Source organism: Rhinatrema bivittatum, chromosome 8 (genome assembly GCF_901001135.1).
Source record: "Rhinatrema bivittatum chromosome 8, aRhiBiv1.1, whole genome shotgun sequence".
NCBI lineage: Eukaryota > Metazoa > Chordata > Amphibia > Gymnophiona > Rhinatrematidae > Rhinatrema > Rhinatrema bivittatum.
This window is the reverse complement of record NC_042622.1, coordinates 186,570,764-186,588,771: the sequence shown is the minus strand read 5'-3', so window position 1 is coordinate 186,588,771 and position 18,008 is coordinate 186,570,764. Positions and strand designations below refer to the sequence as shown.

At 43.0% G+C, this 18,008-nt stretch overlaps 1 protein-coding gene across 1 annotated transcript in view; it reads right to left on the bottom strand.

The window, feature by feature from the left end:
• SPNS3 (sphingolipid transporter 3 (putative)) overlaps nucleotides 1-18,008 on the bottom strand; it is an 82,674-nt gene that overhangs the window by 52,648 nt on the left and 12,018 nt on the right. Inside the window, exons 6-7 of the mRNA XM_029614030.1 lie at nucleotides 17,271-17,413; nucleotides 7,801-7,950 (exon numbers count right to left, since the gene is read on the bottom strand). Coding sequence (XP_029469890.1) covers nucleotides 7,801-7,950; nucleotides 17,271-17,413 — 293 coding nt within the window. The remainder of the gene's footprint in view (nucleotides 1-7,800; nucleotides 7,951-17,270; nucleotides 17,414-18,008) is intronic.

The following is an 18,008-nucleotide window of genomic DNA, read 5'->3' as shown; positions in this document are numbered from 1 at the left end:
AAAATCGTGAAAAATCGTAAAAAATCGAAAAAACGTAAAATCGCAAAACCGGCACATTAAAACCCCCTAAAACCCACCCCCGACCCTTTAAATTAAATCCCCCACCCTCCCGAACCCCCCCCCCAAATGACTTAAATAACCTGCGGGTCCAGCGGCGGTCCGGAACGGCAGCGGTCTGGAACGGGCTCCTGCTACTGAATCTTGTTGTCTTCGGCCGGCGCCATTTTCCAAAATGGCGCCGAAAAATGGCGGCGGCCATAGACGAACACGATTGGACGGCAGGAGGTCCTTCCGGACCCCCGCTGGACTTTTGACAAGTCTTGTGGGGGTCAGGAGGCCCCCCCCAAGCTGGCCAAAAGTTCCTGGAGGTCCAGCGGGGGTCAGGGAGCGATTTCCCGCCGCGAATCGTTTTCGTACGGAAAATGGCGCCGGCAGGAGATCGACTGCAGGAGGTCGTTCAGCGAGGCGCCGGAACCCTCGCTGAACGACCTCCTGCAGTCGATCTCCTGCCGGCGCCATTTTCCGTACGAAAACGATTCGCGGCGGGAAATCGCTCCCTGACCCCCGCTGGACCTCCAGGAACTTTTGGCCAGCTTGGGGGGGGCCTCCTGACCCCCACAAGACTTGCCAAAAGTCCAGCGGGGGTCCGGAAGGACCTCCTGCCGTCCAATCGTGTTCGTCTATGGCCGCCGCCATTTTTCGGCGCCATTTTGGAAAATGGCGCCGGCCGAAGACAACAAGATTCAGTAGCAGGAGCCCGTTCCGGACCGCTGCCGTTCCGGACCGCCGCTGGACCCGCAGGTTATTTAAGTCATTTGGGGGGGGGTTCGGGAGGGTGGGGGATTTAATTTAAAGGGTCGGGGGTGGGTTTTAGGGGGTTTTAGTGTGCCGGCTCACGATTCTAACGATTTATAACGATAAATCGTTAGAATCTCTATTGTATTGTGTTCCATAACGGTTTAAGACGATATTAAAATTATCGGACGATAATTTTAATCGTCCTAAAACGATTCACATCCCTATTAAAAACTGGTTAAAAGACAGGAAACAGAGAGTAGGGTTAAATGGTCAATTTTCTCAGTGGAAAAGGGTAAACAGTGGAGTGCCTCAGGGATCTGTACTTGGAACGGTGCTTTTCAATATATATATATATATATATATATATATATATAAATGATCTGGAAAGGAATATGATGAGTGAGGTTATCAAATTTGCAGATGATACAAAATTATTCAGAGTAGTTAAATCACAAGTGGATTGTGAAACACTACAGGAGGATTTTGCAAGACTGGAAGATTGAACATCTAAATGGCAGATGAAATTTAATGTGGACAAGTGCAAGGTGTTGCATATAGGGAAAAATAACCCTTGCTGTAGTTACACGATGTTAGGTTCCATATTAGGAACTACTACCCAGGAAAAAGATCTAGGCATCATAGTGGATAATACTTTAAAATCGTCGGCTCAGTGTGCTGCGGCAGTCAAAAAAGCAAATAGAATGTTAGGAATTATTAGGAAGGAAATGGTTAATAAAACGGAAAATGTCATAACGCCTCTGTATCGCTCCATGGTGAGACCACACCTTGAATACTGTGTACAGTTCTGGTCGCCGCATTTCAAAAAAAGATATAGTTGCGATGGAGAAGGTACAGAGAAGGGCAACAAAAATGATAAAGGGGTTGGAACAGCTCCCCTATGAGGAAAGGCTGAAGAGGTTAGGGCTGATCAGCTTGGAGAAGAGACAGCTGAGAGGGACATGATAGAGGTCTGTAAGATCATGAGAGGTCTTGAACGAGTAGATGTGAATCGGTTATTTACACTTTCGAATAATAGAAGGACTAGGGGGCATTCCATGAAGTTAGCAAGTAGCACATTTAAGACTAATCGGAGAAAATTCTTTTTCACTCAACGCACAATAAAGCTCTGGAATTTGTTGCCAGAGGATGTGGTTAGTGCAGTTAGTGTAGCTGGGTTCAAAAAAGGTTTGGATAAATTCTTGGAGGAGAAGTCCATTAACAGCTATTAATCAAATTTACTTAGGGAATAGCCACTGCTATGAATTGCATCAGTAGCATGGGATCTTCTTAATGTTTGGGTAATTGCCAGGTTCGCAGAGGCCTGGTTTGGCCTCTGTTGGATAGAGGATGCTGGGCTTGATGGACCCTTGGTCTGACCCAGTATGGCAATTTCTTATGTTCTTATGATCTTATGTAAGAATTTTCTCCAATTTGTTTTAAATGTGCTACTTACTAATGTCATGGAGTGCCCCTTAGTCCTTGTATTATCTGAAAGATTAAATAACAAATTCATATCTACCTGTTCTAGACCTCTCATGATTTTATAGACCTCTATCATATCCCCTCTCAGCACCATTTCTTCTCCAAGCTGAACAGCCCTAACCTCTTTAGCCTTTCCTCATAGGGGAGCTGTTCCACCCCCTTTATTATACTGGTCGCCCTTCTCTGTACCTTTTCTATTGCAACTATATCTTTTTTGAGATGCAGTGACCAGATTTGCACACAGTATTCAAGGTGTACCACTGAGTGATACAGAGGCATTATGACATTCTCATTTTTATTCACCATTCCTTTGCTAATAATTCCTAGCATTGTTTGCTTTTTAACCACTGCAGCAAACTGAGCCAACAATTTCAATATATTATCCACTATAACACCTAGATCTTTTTCTAGAGTGGTAATTCCTAATATGTAACTTAATATTGTGCAACTACAAAGTGGGTTATTTTTCCCTATATGCATAACTTTGTATTTGTCCACATTAAATTTAATTTGCCATTTGGATGCCCAGTATTCTAGTCTCACAAGATCATCCTGCAATTTATCACAATCCAGTGTGATTTAACAACTTTGAATAATTTGGTGTCGTCTTCAAATTGATCACCTCATTCATGATTCCTCTTTGAAGATCATAAATATAATGAAAAGCACCGGTCCAAGTACCAGTCCTTGAGGAACTCCACTATTTACCTTTTTCCACTGAGAAAACTGACCATTTAATCTTACTCTCTGTTTCCTGTCTTTTAACCAGTTTGCAATCCATGAAAGGACATCACCTCCTATTCCATTAAATTTTTGTTTTCTTAGAAGCCTCTCATGAGGGACTTTGTCAAATGCCTTCTGAAAATCCAAATGCACTACATCTACCGGTTCACCTTTATCCACATGTTTATTAACCCCTTGTGAGGGAGTATATAGGAGACTCCCTCAGTCTATCTTAAAGGACTGGGCACAGCTGTCCCGCCCGGTCCTCTTTAAGGGTGAAACCTGCAGGGAATCCTGGGTGAAGGGAGGAGCCCTTCACCAGAACATAAGACCTCAGGGCCTAGAAGGCTTAGGGTGGCCCTGGGGAGCATGGGGAGGGTTTCCATATGCTAAAACTTGCTATGTCTTAAGACTAACTGTTCCCTCAAGCAAAAGTAAGCTGTACTACTGTTTTGAGATCGCAGTTAAGCTGAGAGTGTGAAAATGCTCGTACGAAAGGATCTGATCCTTTCGTACGAGCATCTGATGAAGGGAATCCAAACTGACTATGATAAAGTAGTGACCCTGGAATGTATTCACAGGGACCATCAACAATACACCTGAAGACCCCGCCAGCCAAGAAATGGTGGAAGTGGGGGTATTCCCTTGGCTTCCATTCCTGGTGATTTTTGGATGGGAGTATGCACATTTCAAGTCTCTTTTGACTCAGCCTTTGGCAAGTGTGTCCAGTCATGACACTGAAGACTTGGAGTTCCCAGAGCTCTTACCATTCAAGGACCCAAATCTTTTTCATACAGATTCTAAGACTCCTAAGTCCTGGAGGCAACACCGACAGGACAAATCCACCTACACTTGCAATCTTGCAAGCAATAATTTTTTCAAAACTAGATTATTGCAACTCTTTACTATTAGGCCTCCCAGCCTCTTATATCAAACCCCTACAAATGGTTCAGAACTCCACAGCCAGAGTCCTTTCAAATTCCAGGAAAATGGACCACATCTCCCCTATCCTCCAAAAACTCCATTGGCTACCAATCCACTATAGAATCATGTATAAATCCATCAACATCATATACAAGACCATCAACCAACTCACGCAACTCGATCTTCAAATACCATTTAAAAAATACACTTCTGCCAGACCTATCAGGGAATACTACAAAGAGTCACTCCAAATTCCAAATGCCAAAACCTATCAACATAAATCTTTGAGTCTCAGAGCCTTCTCTACAGCAGGTCCAGTTCTGTGGAACTCTATACCACCTGATCTAAGACAAGAGCCATGCGCTCTAACATTTAGGAAAAGACTAAAAACTTGGCTCTTCAAAAAAGCATTTCCAAGCCTTGAATAAAACGCACTCAGCAACACAAACTCCTATGTAACCTCTGGATCCAAATAAGTATCCACCTATCACAATCTTATCACTATTACGTTTTGAGTTTTATCATATCATCACCATGCACTACTGTGTCATATTTATTCTCTTGTTTATTTATATTACCGCTCATATGTATGTACCGTCACATTCATTCAAATAGGCTTATTTACTTACTCTGCTACACTATCACTTTAATTGTATTAAATGTAAATATTGCATTGTTTAACCTTTCCCCTCTTCCAGTTCCAAGTTAATTTTCCCTGTTTTATTGTAACTTTCACACCTTTTAATTGATTCTCTGTATTTAAAGTTCAAATTTTTATTGGAAATATTTATTACGTTACGCTATACTTTGCACACATTGTTATTTGTAAACCGGGTTGATGTGATCCCTATCATGAAACTCGGTATAATAAAAATAATAAATAAATAAATAAATAAAAATAAATACACTGCATGAGGTTGGCAGCTCCCACAGACTACAGGTGAGTCCCATGGACTTGAGGTGCTGGACAGTGTCTGACGGGGAAAGGCATAGGTGGTCCTCCTGCTGATCTTAGAGAATGCACTGGTGATCACCATCTGTCTCGGCTTAACAAGCACACTGGCCGATTCAGTAAACGTCCGTGGGAGAGCGGACGAATGCCTGCTCTCCCAGCGCGCACACAGGCGCGCACACAGGCGCGCTGGGTAGGCACTAATTTCTTAAAGTAAAATGTGCAGCTTGGCTGCACATTTTACTTTCTGTATCCCGCGCGCATACCTAATAGGGCCATCAACATGCATTTGCATGTTGAGGGTGCTATTAGGTGCCACGGGTTGGACGCACGTTTTCCTCCCCTTACTGAATAACGGGTATCGGCCTGACAGTGAGAATAATGGATCTGACATCTCTGTTTCAGATTAACAGATGCATAAATTGTGCATGTGTAGTTGGGCTTTTTTTCATAAGTGTTTTGCCATAGGTATAGAATAGGAGAAACCCTCTTCAGAATAAAAGCTCAGTATGTCCTACGCTGGTTGGCAGATTGATTCTGTTGGGCTGGGGTATTAGGGTCCAGATTTCTGGGAATGCTTCCTAGTTCCTCTTATCGGACATGACAACCTTGTCTTTCCGGAGTGTGTGAGGCACACGTGATGCCAGAATAGATCCCTAAATCTAAATAGTTGACCTTTACCCTCCATGGGGGCAATTCTCAAAGAATCTGTTGTGCTACAAAGCCCACAGCTACTTCCATCTCATGGAATCTGCACCAGATTTCAAAATGAAAGCATACGTGTGCTTTACTTTTGCACCTACTTTTTGCATGAGTAGATTTGAGAATACAGTCTTCACGTGTTATTTTCTGATGCTACCCAAGATGCACCCCTTATCCCCCCACCTCCCTCCCAACCCAGAATGCCTTCACCAACCGCAGCTAAAAGCGCACAGACTGTGGAACCCAGGGAGCACCTTTAGCAAGGACTGAGTGAGGGCAGCTTTCAGATTGCCAGTCTATCCGGGCAAATTGCCATTTACCTGCGTTGCGAATGGCTTTGAACGTGGCTTTCAGTGGGGGTGGGGGAAGGTAATTTTGCAACAGCCCAGGCAAGGAAGCCAGTGAACACGTGCAGAAGTTCCACCAGCTTTAAAAGCGAACTTATGTATGTAAGTCTGCTTTGAAAATTGTCCCACCAAGACTTCCCCTGCCGCCATTGCTAATCTGCACACATAAAATCTTTTGTGGGAAAATTTCTAATCGTGCTTTTGAAAGGGCAAATGAATGTGCGTAATTACAAACCCTTCGCCCACCTGGAAGGCCTCTGCTCAGCCCAGGCAGACATATGCAACGTAACTTTCTCAGCTTGTTCTATGTAAACCGATGTGATAACATGCGTTGAATGTCGGTATAGAAAAACAAACAAATACATAAAAATATGCGTGCGATTTTACCTGCCCATCGGGCGGGCAATTTTATAACGAGGAATTTCTGCAGGTAAAGCAGATCAAATACTGCATCTCATGGCTAAGAATTTAAGAACGTCTTTTAGCGCCCTTCTCCTTGCACAGTCTGGGGGCGCAACACCCATCACGTCTGGCTGATCTTGGAGAAGGTTTCTTGTTACATCATTAATAAACAATCATTTTGACATGCTGTCGAGCAGAGATTCACGTGTCCTCACCAAATCAGGTGGCCTAACACCTCAAGCCTCGGCTGCACAGGGCTTATTAACCTCAAGGACTCTGCAGCTCACAGTGAGGTCTGCATCCAGAAGAGCAAAAGTACAAAGTGACTGTAAATTATAGGCATTAATTAATTAAATAAAATGGATCTCTATATTAAGCATGTGCAGAGCAGACATTTGGTCTGCAAGAACTCATCTGCTTATTTAGATCTTCTGCTATCCCGTACCCTTATCTCCTCTTGTGGCAGCCTAGCAAAACTGTGTTCAAGGTTTTCACCGTTTTTAAACATTTGTACTTTCAAAAGATGCTAATGCTTGTCAATGAACTAGCTACATTACCCTGGGAGACAGGCTGGCTAGTGGCATCATTCCTACTTGCAGGCAGCATGCATGCCCTGTGACTTATACACTACTTCTAAGCATCCCTTGTATGCTGATGCCAGAGAATGGATGCTGGGCCGAATGGAACTTTGGTCTGATCTTGTATGATCTCATGTTCCAGCTTCAGGAACTGGAAAAAGCACAGACCCTGGGAACCCAGAGAACCCCGTCTGCCACTCACTGTGTGACCTTGATCATTCCTACTTCATTAATTCCTAAAGATATCGGTGGGTGATTTTCAAAGGCACTTCTGCAGTGTTTTATGCACGGAAATGTCCTGCTATATAAAATTGCCAGCCCAACAGTTCTTACACGTGTGCATGTCAGTTTACGTGCATACTTGGGGAGGCATTCCCTGGGGGGCAGAATTGGGGAGGAGTTTGGACTTCAGCATGAACTTGTTCATTTTCAAAAGGTACACAGGTAAAATTTCCCTAAAACTTCCTGCGCACATAACATTTGGGGCAATTGAGTGTGGGTAGTTTTGATGGGATCAGTTTCAAAATGAACTTATACATGTAAGTTTGCTTTGAAAATTGGTGTAACTTTTACCTGAAATTTCCATCTAATTTGTGCGCACTGGTTCAAAACGACCCCTATGAGGACAGTTAGGAAAGGAATCTAGCTAGGTAACTCAAACGTTAGGTGCGATTAGCAGGTGCAAGGGACATGGATACATTTGTATCCTTGTACCCATTACAAAATTTTCAAACGGAAACTGTTCACGTAGCTTCCTTTTAAAAATTCACTGCAAGGAACTGGGATACGAATGCACTTTGCACCTAGGCAGGCCCCTCAGAATTGGCCCCAGTTGGTTCCCTGAGGTGTTTTGGGTTTTGTTTTGTTTTTCGCAACATGCACATAGTCTCACCTGTCTGAGGTGCTGCAAGGCTCCTGCGTGCAGAAGACTGAACCATGTACAGCCCGAGCCCGGGAAAGAAACTCAGGGGCCCAGAATCCCAGTGCACCGATCACGAATACCATGGCTGTCACTCCCAGTGAGGACCAGACGAAACTCCGGCTGTGGAGAGCAGGAAGGATTACAACAACAAGAAGAAGAGTAAAAGCATCTGTAAGAAGGTTCTGCATATGTTCCCCTGAGCACACAGAGCCAACATCTCATTAAGAGCTAACATCTAAAACACATCTAAAAAAAAACCCAAAAAACTAGAGACATGAAACTTCAACGCATGCTGCCTTTTTTAAACACCGCAGAAGTCAATTTAATGGTATGTTCTCTGTCTATTGTACTAAAACTGCACTTTTATGCTTGGGGTTTCATGATGTTGCCATCTCAGTCCATTTGGATATGAGAAAATAAAGATTTAAAAAATCCAAACAAACCCCAAGTCGTAGGTGAGACCTTTTTTATTGGACAAACTTAACACATCTGTGACTAGTTGTGGGGAGCCCTGCACCCGTTCATCAGGTCAGTGCATAGGGAAATAAGGATCATATTAAATGGGACAGGGTTTCCTCATCTATGATCAGACTGTCATTTAGCTGTAAATTGCTCTGTTTGTCTCCATCTGTTTTCTTACCCCATCCTTTTAGTTCACAACCCTTTGTACCCTTGAAAAAAAACCCATCCCCATCATCATGCAAACTGGCAGAATTTGCCAAAGCTTGTCACCGATGGACTAGGTTAGTCCAATCAACAGGCATCACCTACAAGCGATAGTTGACATTTACTTCTACTTAAGTGTAGGGGGACTCCCTCCCCTCGCTGTCCCACTGAGTTTGACAGCTGAAGGTATTCTGAGTGGGGGAGACCCTTGGATTTTCAGAGCTTAAAGTTTTATGTTGTTCCAAATGTCTGAATCTGTAATATTTATTTTATTTATTTATTTATTTATTTAATTTTATATACCGGCAACCATTTGCACATCGTGCCGGTTTACAATTAACTTACAACAAGGATATATAGGTAAAGCCTTTACAAGAAACAGTGTATAACATAAGCTCAGAAACGGAGCAAATAACTAGATAACTTGTGGAAGGAGGGGGTGGGGTGATCGAGACAGAGGAGGGGGCAGGGGAGGGTGAAAACTGGTACATAAGGAAAAAATATGTACAGGGGTCGAGTGATTATTGACATATACATATGTTATATACAAAATTGTATAAGCGCGTAGAGGCTCAGTACTTGAGGTGAGGAAGTGTGTACGGTTGCGTTAAGTGACAAATATTATGTGCTGGAGGTTAGGTGTGGGGTTTGTATTTCCTTAGAGGGTGTGGGTGTAGGTCCTGTGGAGGGGGTGTTAGTACGAGAGGGTGGTAGGGTTAGGGTGTTAGTAGGTGATGATGATGATTGGGGGTATGCTTGGAGGAAGAGCCAGGTTTTGAGTTTCTTTTTGAAGGTGGGTGTGGAGGTTTCAGAGCGTAAGTCAAGAGGCATGGAGTTCCAAAGGGAAGGGCCTGCAAGGGAAAGGGCCCTATTGGTGGTGGAGATGAGTCTAGTGGATTTTATGGAAGGAGGAATGAGAGTTCCACGGAGAGAGGAGCGGGTGGGTCTTGTGGAGGTACGAGGGAGGAAGGGTGGGTTTAGCCAGTTGTAGTGTTCGTTGATTATGCTTTTGTGGATGAGGGTAAGGGTCTTGTATACAATTCGTGAGTGGATAGGAAGCCAGTGGAGATTAAAGAGGGTGGGGGTGATGTGGTCTTTCTTTTTGGCATTGGTGAGGATGCGTGCAGTAGCGTTTTGAAGGAGTTGTAGAGGTTTGATGTAGGTAGCAGGGAGTCCCAGTAGGAGTGCGTTACAGTAATCAATTTTTGAAAAGATTATGGATTGGAGTACAGTATGGAAATCAGAGAAGTAGAGGAGGGGTTTGAGTTTTTTGAGGGTTTGTAGTTTGAAGTAGCAGCTGCTAAGGATAGATTTGATATATGGTTTGAAAGTTAGTTGGTTGTCAAGTATGACACCTAGGTTTCTTGTGTCAGAGAGAAAGTTAGAGGGTTGGAGGGTGGGGGGGGGGGGAGGGGGGGAGGGTGTGGGTGCATGTCTAGAGGAGATGAGGAGGAGTTCAGTTTTTTGCGGGTTAAGAGCTAGGTGCATGTCAGTGAGGAGTTGGTTTATGGAAGTGAGAATGGTGTTCCATTTTTGGAGAGCAGTGAGAACAGAATTTGTGAAAGGAATGAGGATTTGCACATCATCTGCGTAGATGAAGTGTGTAATCCCAAAGTTGGAGAGGAAGTTTGTAAGGGGGAGCATGTAAATGTTAAACAAGGTGGAAGAGAGGGAGGATCCTTGGGGGACGCCACAGTCGAGATTAATAGGGGGGGACGTGAAATTGTTGGTGAGGACTGTGTAGGTACGGTTTTGGAGGAAGGATTTTATCCAGGAGAGGGCAGTACCTGAGATTCCTATGCTGATGAGAGTGTTGATGAGGATGTTGTGATCTACAGTGTCGAAAGCGGCGGAGATATCTAGCATGGCGATGAGATAGGAGTTGCCAGCGTCCATACCTTTGATGATGGTGTCTGTGAGGGAGAGGAGTAGGGATTCGGTGCTGAGGTGCTTTCGGAAACCATATTGTGTGGGTGGGAGTATGTTGGATTGTTCTAGGTAGTCGGAGAGGTGGGAGTTTACTAGTTTCTCAATGATTTTGGAGAGGAAAGGGAGGCTGGAGATGGGACGGAGATTGGAAAGGTTGGAGGGGTCAAGGAAGGGTTTTTTTAAGATGGGTTTGACCACGGCTTGTTTCAGGGAGATAGGTACTAGGTCGTGTTCCAGGGAGCAGTTAACGATTTTGGAGAGTGAAGTGGCTATGGTTTTGGGGATAGCGAGGAGTAGTTTGGTAGGGATAGTTTCTGAGGGGTGGGAGGAGGGTCTCATCTTTTTTAATATGTTTTCTATTTCTAGAGATGAGGAAGGTTCAAAAGATGAGAGGGTAGTGAGTGTCTGTGGGGTGGGGGGGGGGTGATGCAATTAGTGATGGGGGAGTTTTTGGTATTTGGGGTAAATTTGGTGGTGATGTTGGATATGGCAATTTCATTGCATCGGGTTTGTGTGGAGGGGATTTGGGATGTAGGCACTTTGGATTTGGTAAGATTTGAGACTAGAGTGAATAGTGCTTTAGGGTTGAGTTGGAGGTGATGAATTTTCTTGGCATAGTATTTTTTTTTTGTTGTTTGAATGGCGTTTCTATAAGCATGCATGAGTTGGTAGTAGGTGGTTTTTGTGGCAGTAGAGGGATGTTTGCGCCAGTGTCTTTCTGCTGCTCTAAGCTGGATTTTTTGGGTTTTGAGTGTCTGGGAGTACCAGGGTTTTTTGGATGATTTGGTTTGTGTGATTGTTTTGTGAATGATTGGGCATAAATTGTTAGCGATTTTCTGAGTTGTTTCTGTCCAGGAGGATATAGCCCTGTCTGCTGTCTCCAGGTCAATGTGATTTGGGATGTTGGAGCAGGCGGTGGCGAGGGTATCTATAGGGCAGGTTTTACAAAATTGGAAGGATTTAGGCTGAGAAGGAGAGGAGGTGGATGGGGTTTGTAGAGAGAGGGTTGTGTTAATGATCGAGTGATCAGACCAGGGGACAGGGAGGCATGTAGGGGAGCGGATGACGTTGATAAGTGCGTTGGTGAAAATGAGGTCAAGAGTATGACCTGCTTTGTGGGTTGGGGAGTGGATAAGTTGGGTAAGGCCCATGGCATCTAAGGATGAAATGAAGGCTTCGCATGATGGGGATTGAGGGGTGGAATCGACATGCAGGTTGAAGTCGCCAAGGAGTATCGTGGGGATGTCGGGAGAGAGGGAGACGGTGAGGAGTTCGATGAGGGGGGAGGGGTCTTTTTCTAATAGACCAGGAGGGGTATATATAAGGCAGATTTGTAGAGATTGTGATTTGAAAAGGCCTACTTCGTATTGGTTGGGAATATTGCAGGTATACTAATATATATATATAATATATATAATATATAATATATATACTAATAGGTATACTAATATATATACTAATAGGTATACTAATATATATATATAATATATATATATATATAATATAATATATATATATTATATATATATATAATAATACAGCTGAATGTCCACTAGATGGCATTTGGCATGGGGAAGATCAATGTGAGTTTTTAATGTTGGAATGAGGGTGAGGGGTCTCTGTCCCCTTAAGAGTGGTGGGCTGATGTGATTAGTGGAAGATGTATCCCGGGGAAATATAATTACTGCAGCATTTGGCGGGAGTTTGCCCTTTCTAGTTTTGAGTCTGAGAGAGAAGGACCTCTCGGATGCAGTCGCCATGGAGTAGCCGGTCTGTGAGATGCTGGGCCACAGTGACCCTCTCTGGTACTGAGTGGGCCCTGTGGGGGGGAGGGGGCTCTTCCAGTGGCCATGGAGTGGGAGCGGTGTGCTGCGATTCCTTCCTTTGAGGAACTGGCTGGAACAGTGGAATGGAAGGCGAAACATCTCCTTCCACTGAGGAAGAGAGTGTGGTGCGAGTACCTGGAAGAGGAGATGGAGGGGAGAGTCCTGAGGAGAAGTTTCAAGCTGGAGTGGGGAGGAGACCAGGGAATCCTGCACATGGTCCAAGCAAGAGGCCCTGGATGAAGAGAAGGAGAGTCCTGAGGTCACGGTGTTGAGAGTAACCCTGGGGGGGGGGGGGGGTCCTGGTGTGAGTGCTCACAGGGATATTCAGGGATATTACCTCCTCTGTCCGAAGAAAGGTGATGAGAGGCAGGAATAATAATGGGAGTGGAGGTATGCGGTTTCATGGAAGAGGTACTGGGAGGTGAGTCCATGTACCTCGGTTTTGAGTTTGTTGTTTAAAAAGGAGGAGAAATCTGAGGTTCAGCGACCTCTGTCCCTGGGTGAACTGGGAGCTGGTAATTTTGGGAAAACCCCATGGGAACGGAGTATTAAGGTATGTAAGCTATATCGTCCTTCAAATGGTATAGATGTGAAACAAAAAGGGGACTGGAAAATATAATCAGTGTTCAAGTGAAAACTGAGTGACTGGTGCCTTAGTCTTTGGGGTGCCAGACAGGGATAGTGGAGTGTATGTTTCACTCTTTCTGTGTGTCGCATGAACTCTGAGTATTCGGTACTGGAAATAAAGGTGAGCGTTTTGGTTTTACCTAAGAGTGATATGACTGTTTTCGAGGCTTCATGTGGCCAGCACTAATGGACAACTATAGGGATGGGGTTCATGGATGGGAAAGAGGCAATGCTCGCCTTGATAGATTCCATTGGGGTCCATGTCGCCATCTGCACGACTCACATTTTGAACCCACTAAATACATTTCTGAGTCTATCCTCTCTCATGCAGGGACAGTACCTCTGTGCCCGGGAGCTGGGGGCTCAAAAGACTGTTATATAATTTGCTCCTACTGACAGGGCCTTTCAAACAGTTAGGAGCAGACAATTGGTTGAGAGTCCCAAGAAGTTTCATAGTAGCAGCCTAGATCTAAGTTAAATGCTTGAAAATGAAGATGAGGGAATTGGATAAAAGCCAAAAACAGTTATCAAAGGAAGGGCCAAGCAATAAACAACTTTTGCACTAGAAAATAATAAGTTTACATTTTATATCTTTGCATGACTTTTCATTTAGTGTTTTATCATCTTTGTCAACAGTGAACCTTTAGCTTAAAAGGTCTGCCACCCCCACTGGGAACTTCTGATTGATTGGCTCAAATGTTTGGTGTCTTTTTATGGTCTATTGTATGAACATATGAACATAAGAACATAAGAACATGCCATACTGGGTCAGGCCATGGGTCCATAAAGCCCAGTATCCTGTTTCCATCAGTGGCCAATCCAGGCTATAAGAACCTGGCAATTACCCAAACACTAAGTAGATCCCATGCTACTTATGCCAGTAATAGCAATGGCTATTCCCTAAGCAAACTTGATTAATAGCGGTTAATGGACTTCTCCTCCAATAATTATCCAAACCTTTTTCAAACCCAGCTACACTAACTGCACTAACCACATCCTCTGGCAACAAATTCCAGAGCTTAATTGTGCGTTGAGTAAAAAAGAATTGTCTCCGATTAGTTTTAAATGTGCTACTTGCTAACTTCATGGAGTGCCCCCTAGTCCTTCTATTACCCAAAAATGTAAATAACCGATTCACATCTACTCGTTCAAGACCTCTCATGATCTTAAAGACCTCTATCATATCCTCCCTCAGCTTTCTCTTTTCCAAGCTGAAAAACCCTAACCTCTTCAGCCTTTCCTCACAGGGGAGCTGTTCCATCCTCTTTATCATTTTGATCACCCTTCTCTGTACCTTCTCCACTGCAACTATATCTTTTTTGAGATGCGGCAACCAGAATTGTACACAGTATTCAAGGTGCAGTCTCACCATGGAACGATACAGAGGCATTATGACATTTTCCGTTTTATTAACCATTCCCTTCCTAATAATTCCTAACATTCTATTTGCTTTTTTAAACTGCTGCAGCACACTGAGCCAACAATTTTAAAGTATTATCCACTATGATGCTTTTTCCTGGGTGGTAGCTCCTAATATGGAACCTACCATCGTGTAACTATAACATGGGTTATTTTTCCCTATATGCAACACCTTGCACTTGTCCACATTAAATTTCATCTGCCATTTGGATGCCCAATCTTCCAGTCTCACAAGGTCCTCCTGCAATGTATCACAATTCACTTGTGATTTAACTACTCTGAATAATTTTGTATCATCTGTAAATTTGATAACCTCACTCATCATATTCCTTTCTAGATCATTTATATATATATTGAAAAGCACTGGTCCAAGTACAGATCCCTGAGGCACTTCACTGTTTACCCTTTTCCACTGAGAAAATTGACCATTTAATCCTACTCTCTGTTTTCTGTCTTTTAACCAGTTTGTAATCCATGAAAGAACATCACCTCCTATTCCATGACTTTTTAGTTTTCGTAGAAGCCTCTCATGAGGGACTTTGTCAAACGCCTTCTGAAAATCTAAATACACTACATCTACCGGTTCACCTTTATCCACATGTTTATTAACCCCTTCATAAAAATGAAGCAGATTTGTAAGGCAAGACTTGCCTTGGGTAAATCCATGTTGACTTTGTTCCATTAAACCAAGTCTTTCTATATGCTCTGTGATTTTGATCTTGAGAATAGTTTCCACTATTTTTCCCGGCACCTGAAATCAGGCTCATTGGTTTATAGTTTCCTAGATCACCCCTGGAGCCCTTTTTAAATATTGGGGTTACTTTGGCCACCCTCCAGTCTTCAGGTACAATGGATGATTTTAATGATAGGTTACAAATTTTAACTAATACATCAGAAATTTCATTTCTGAGTTGCTTTCAGCTATCAAAAAAAAAAGCTTTTCTATAAATAAAAAATGTTATAGTAACTTGATAAGATGATTACTGTCTCCAGCCCAAACCAGCCTCTGGTTTGCAGGCATGTGAGTCCTACTGAGACAAAGAGGACTACACATCCCAGAAGACTTTGGGATAGAAATTGAATGGAGGAAGCTGTCATAGCATTGATGATGTCCTCTGGTTACCACAGTGTACAGGCTGAATATTGTCTGAAAGGCTGCCAGACTAAAGGTTACTGTACAGTGCTCCCAGTGCTAATTTTCTTTAAAAAAAAAAAAAAAAAAAAAAAAAAAGGTACCAAGAGGCCCCACTTTCCGCTGCAGCTGCAAAGGAAGCAAATTTAAATAGGTTCCAGGTCAGCGACGAAAGGCTCCAGCTCAGTGACCTGGCAGAAAATCGCCACCGGCACCGAGTGTACCTTAGAACATTGTAATTTCTTCACGTTAGGAATCATCATGCAACACAAGAAGCTAAACTGTCCTCTGCCTCCCTCCCACCCACCATCAGCAAAGAATGAGGAAGCAGTGACACAAGACTGCACGCTTTCATAGACTCATCAAGAGATGTGGGTACCCATTCGGCCCCTCTTGAAATAAAATCCAATTGAGCATCAATCTGCCCTTGCTGCTACTGGTCTTAGCCCTTCTGCAAACCTGAGCAACAGCTGCGTTTTTCCACCACTCCATTTAAAAACCTTTACGCAAATCACACTGACTACTACTTTTATTTTCCTGATGTTCATGCTGAATTATTTATTGTCATAGCACAAAAGGCTTTTATTTATTAATATTTAACTTGTGCTTGTGAGATCTGCATTCATTATCCAAATTCACTATTTGTTGAAACCAATTTCTGGATATTTCTGGACTTTGCAAAGAAATAAATGTCAACAAACAAAACAAATATATAATATATAAGGTGAGATCTTTTTAGAGGATTAATATAAAAGTGTGACTAGCTTTTGGGAGTAACTTTACTTATGCTGTCATGCTTTGCAATTTTTTTTTTTAATTTCACCCTTTACCATTAAGTTTTCTGAATATTTATTTATTTATTTATTTATTTAGTGATTTTTTATATACCGCGGCACGTTAAAAACATCACCTCGGTTTACAATAAACAATAACACAGCAATAAGCTTTACATTCAACAGGAAATACAGTGTACAAAATGGTTCAATTATTAACAAGAATTTAAAACAAGTACAATAAACCAATGAACGAATGCAAAGAACAGTTCAATGTTAAATAGTAACATTGAACTGTTACTAAGTTTCAAGAATATATTCTTGAAACTTAGAGGCCCTCTGAGCTTTGGCCCCTGATACAGCTCTACCCTCTTTATCCCCCTCTTTATCAAGCTCAAAATCTGTTGACAATATCTCGGTCCTTTCAGATTTCAATGGAGAGAATAATTCACGCAAGTTAGCAGTGACACTCTGTGGACATATAAAGTAATTCTATTGTGGGGCTTGATGAACTGCTACATTACCCTCTCACAGGCAATGACAGAATAGCAGTGAGTAGACAGGCAGAAAACAGCTCCCCTTTTAAACAGAATTGACAGTATCCAATTCTGTTTAAAAGGGGAAAAGCAAACAAAATTTGTATTACCAATATGCCAGCACTAATATTTATTGCAGGGTAAGAGAGGGCATGGACCAGAGGCAAGATAGGCAGCATCTGTAGCAGCAGAGCAATCTCTACCGGTGGGCAGATTGGATGGACATTGTCTTGTTCTATTACAGAGTGGAACCCAGGGCATACAGTACCAAGCAAAATCCATCACAGAGTTACAAGGCCATCTAGCAAAGGTTACAGGTTGGCAGTCTGTCAAACATCCTGTGCCAATAGAAAAACATATTTGAAAAATTAGGCTTGGAAGTTAAGCACCATGTGGTTTCATGACTTGTTCAGTAATACCTGGTGACAGACTGAACAGGACATGGTGACAGACTGAACAGGAAGTCGGGTTTTGTAGCTCTTTGCTGTCATCGATAGGTTTGAAAATGGTGTTATAATTCTTAGCCACCTACTTTTTGAGAAGGTGTTTGACATCCTCGCACCAGGTTGTCCTAGCCATAGTCTGAATGTTGTGATCCTCTGCTGCACCCCGGGGTGGATCAGGGACTGAAAGAATCAGGAGAAGCAGGCCAGCTGCTGCCAGGCAGGGTGTTACCTGTGGAGAGAAGGGCCAGCCTCAGCTTACACGTTTCCTACATCAAGGAGCTGTCAGGATCAACTTGTAATGATCATTCACAAGTTTCAGGGGAAAGACTCTCTCCTGTTTTGTCAGTTTTGGAACAGTGCGGGCAGGTTACTTTGATGAGGCATGAACAGAACCTTCTAAGGCTTCCAATGGACTTTTCAACGAGAGCCTGGAGTTTAGATAGCAGAACTCTGATTTCTCTGGTGAGTCGATTCTCACGCCAGTGATTCCCATGTTTTCTCTTTATGAGAACCACCCTGGAACTCTTATAAAATCACCCGGTACTTATCATCACATCATTCCACACCTAATACATGATGTAAAATCACAACTCCTCATTCAGCTTTTCTACTTTTCACCCTTCGTTTTCTTGTTCTGCTTGACTTTCTGGTCCCACAATCACTTTTTAGCTTGCTTTCCAAAGGGAGAATGCAGTGTATGTGTGTAGTGTGTATCTGTGTGTGTGTCCTTAATAAATATTGTGCTTAGTGCAGTATCCACACTTAATTTTCAATACATGTTAGGGGACTCCAAGGCAATCTTGACAGGAGTATTTTTTTTTATC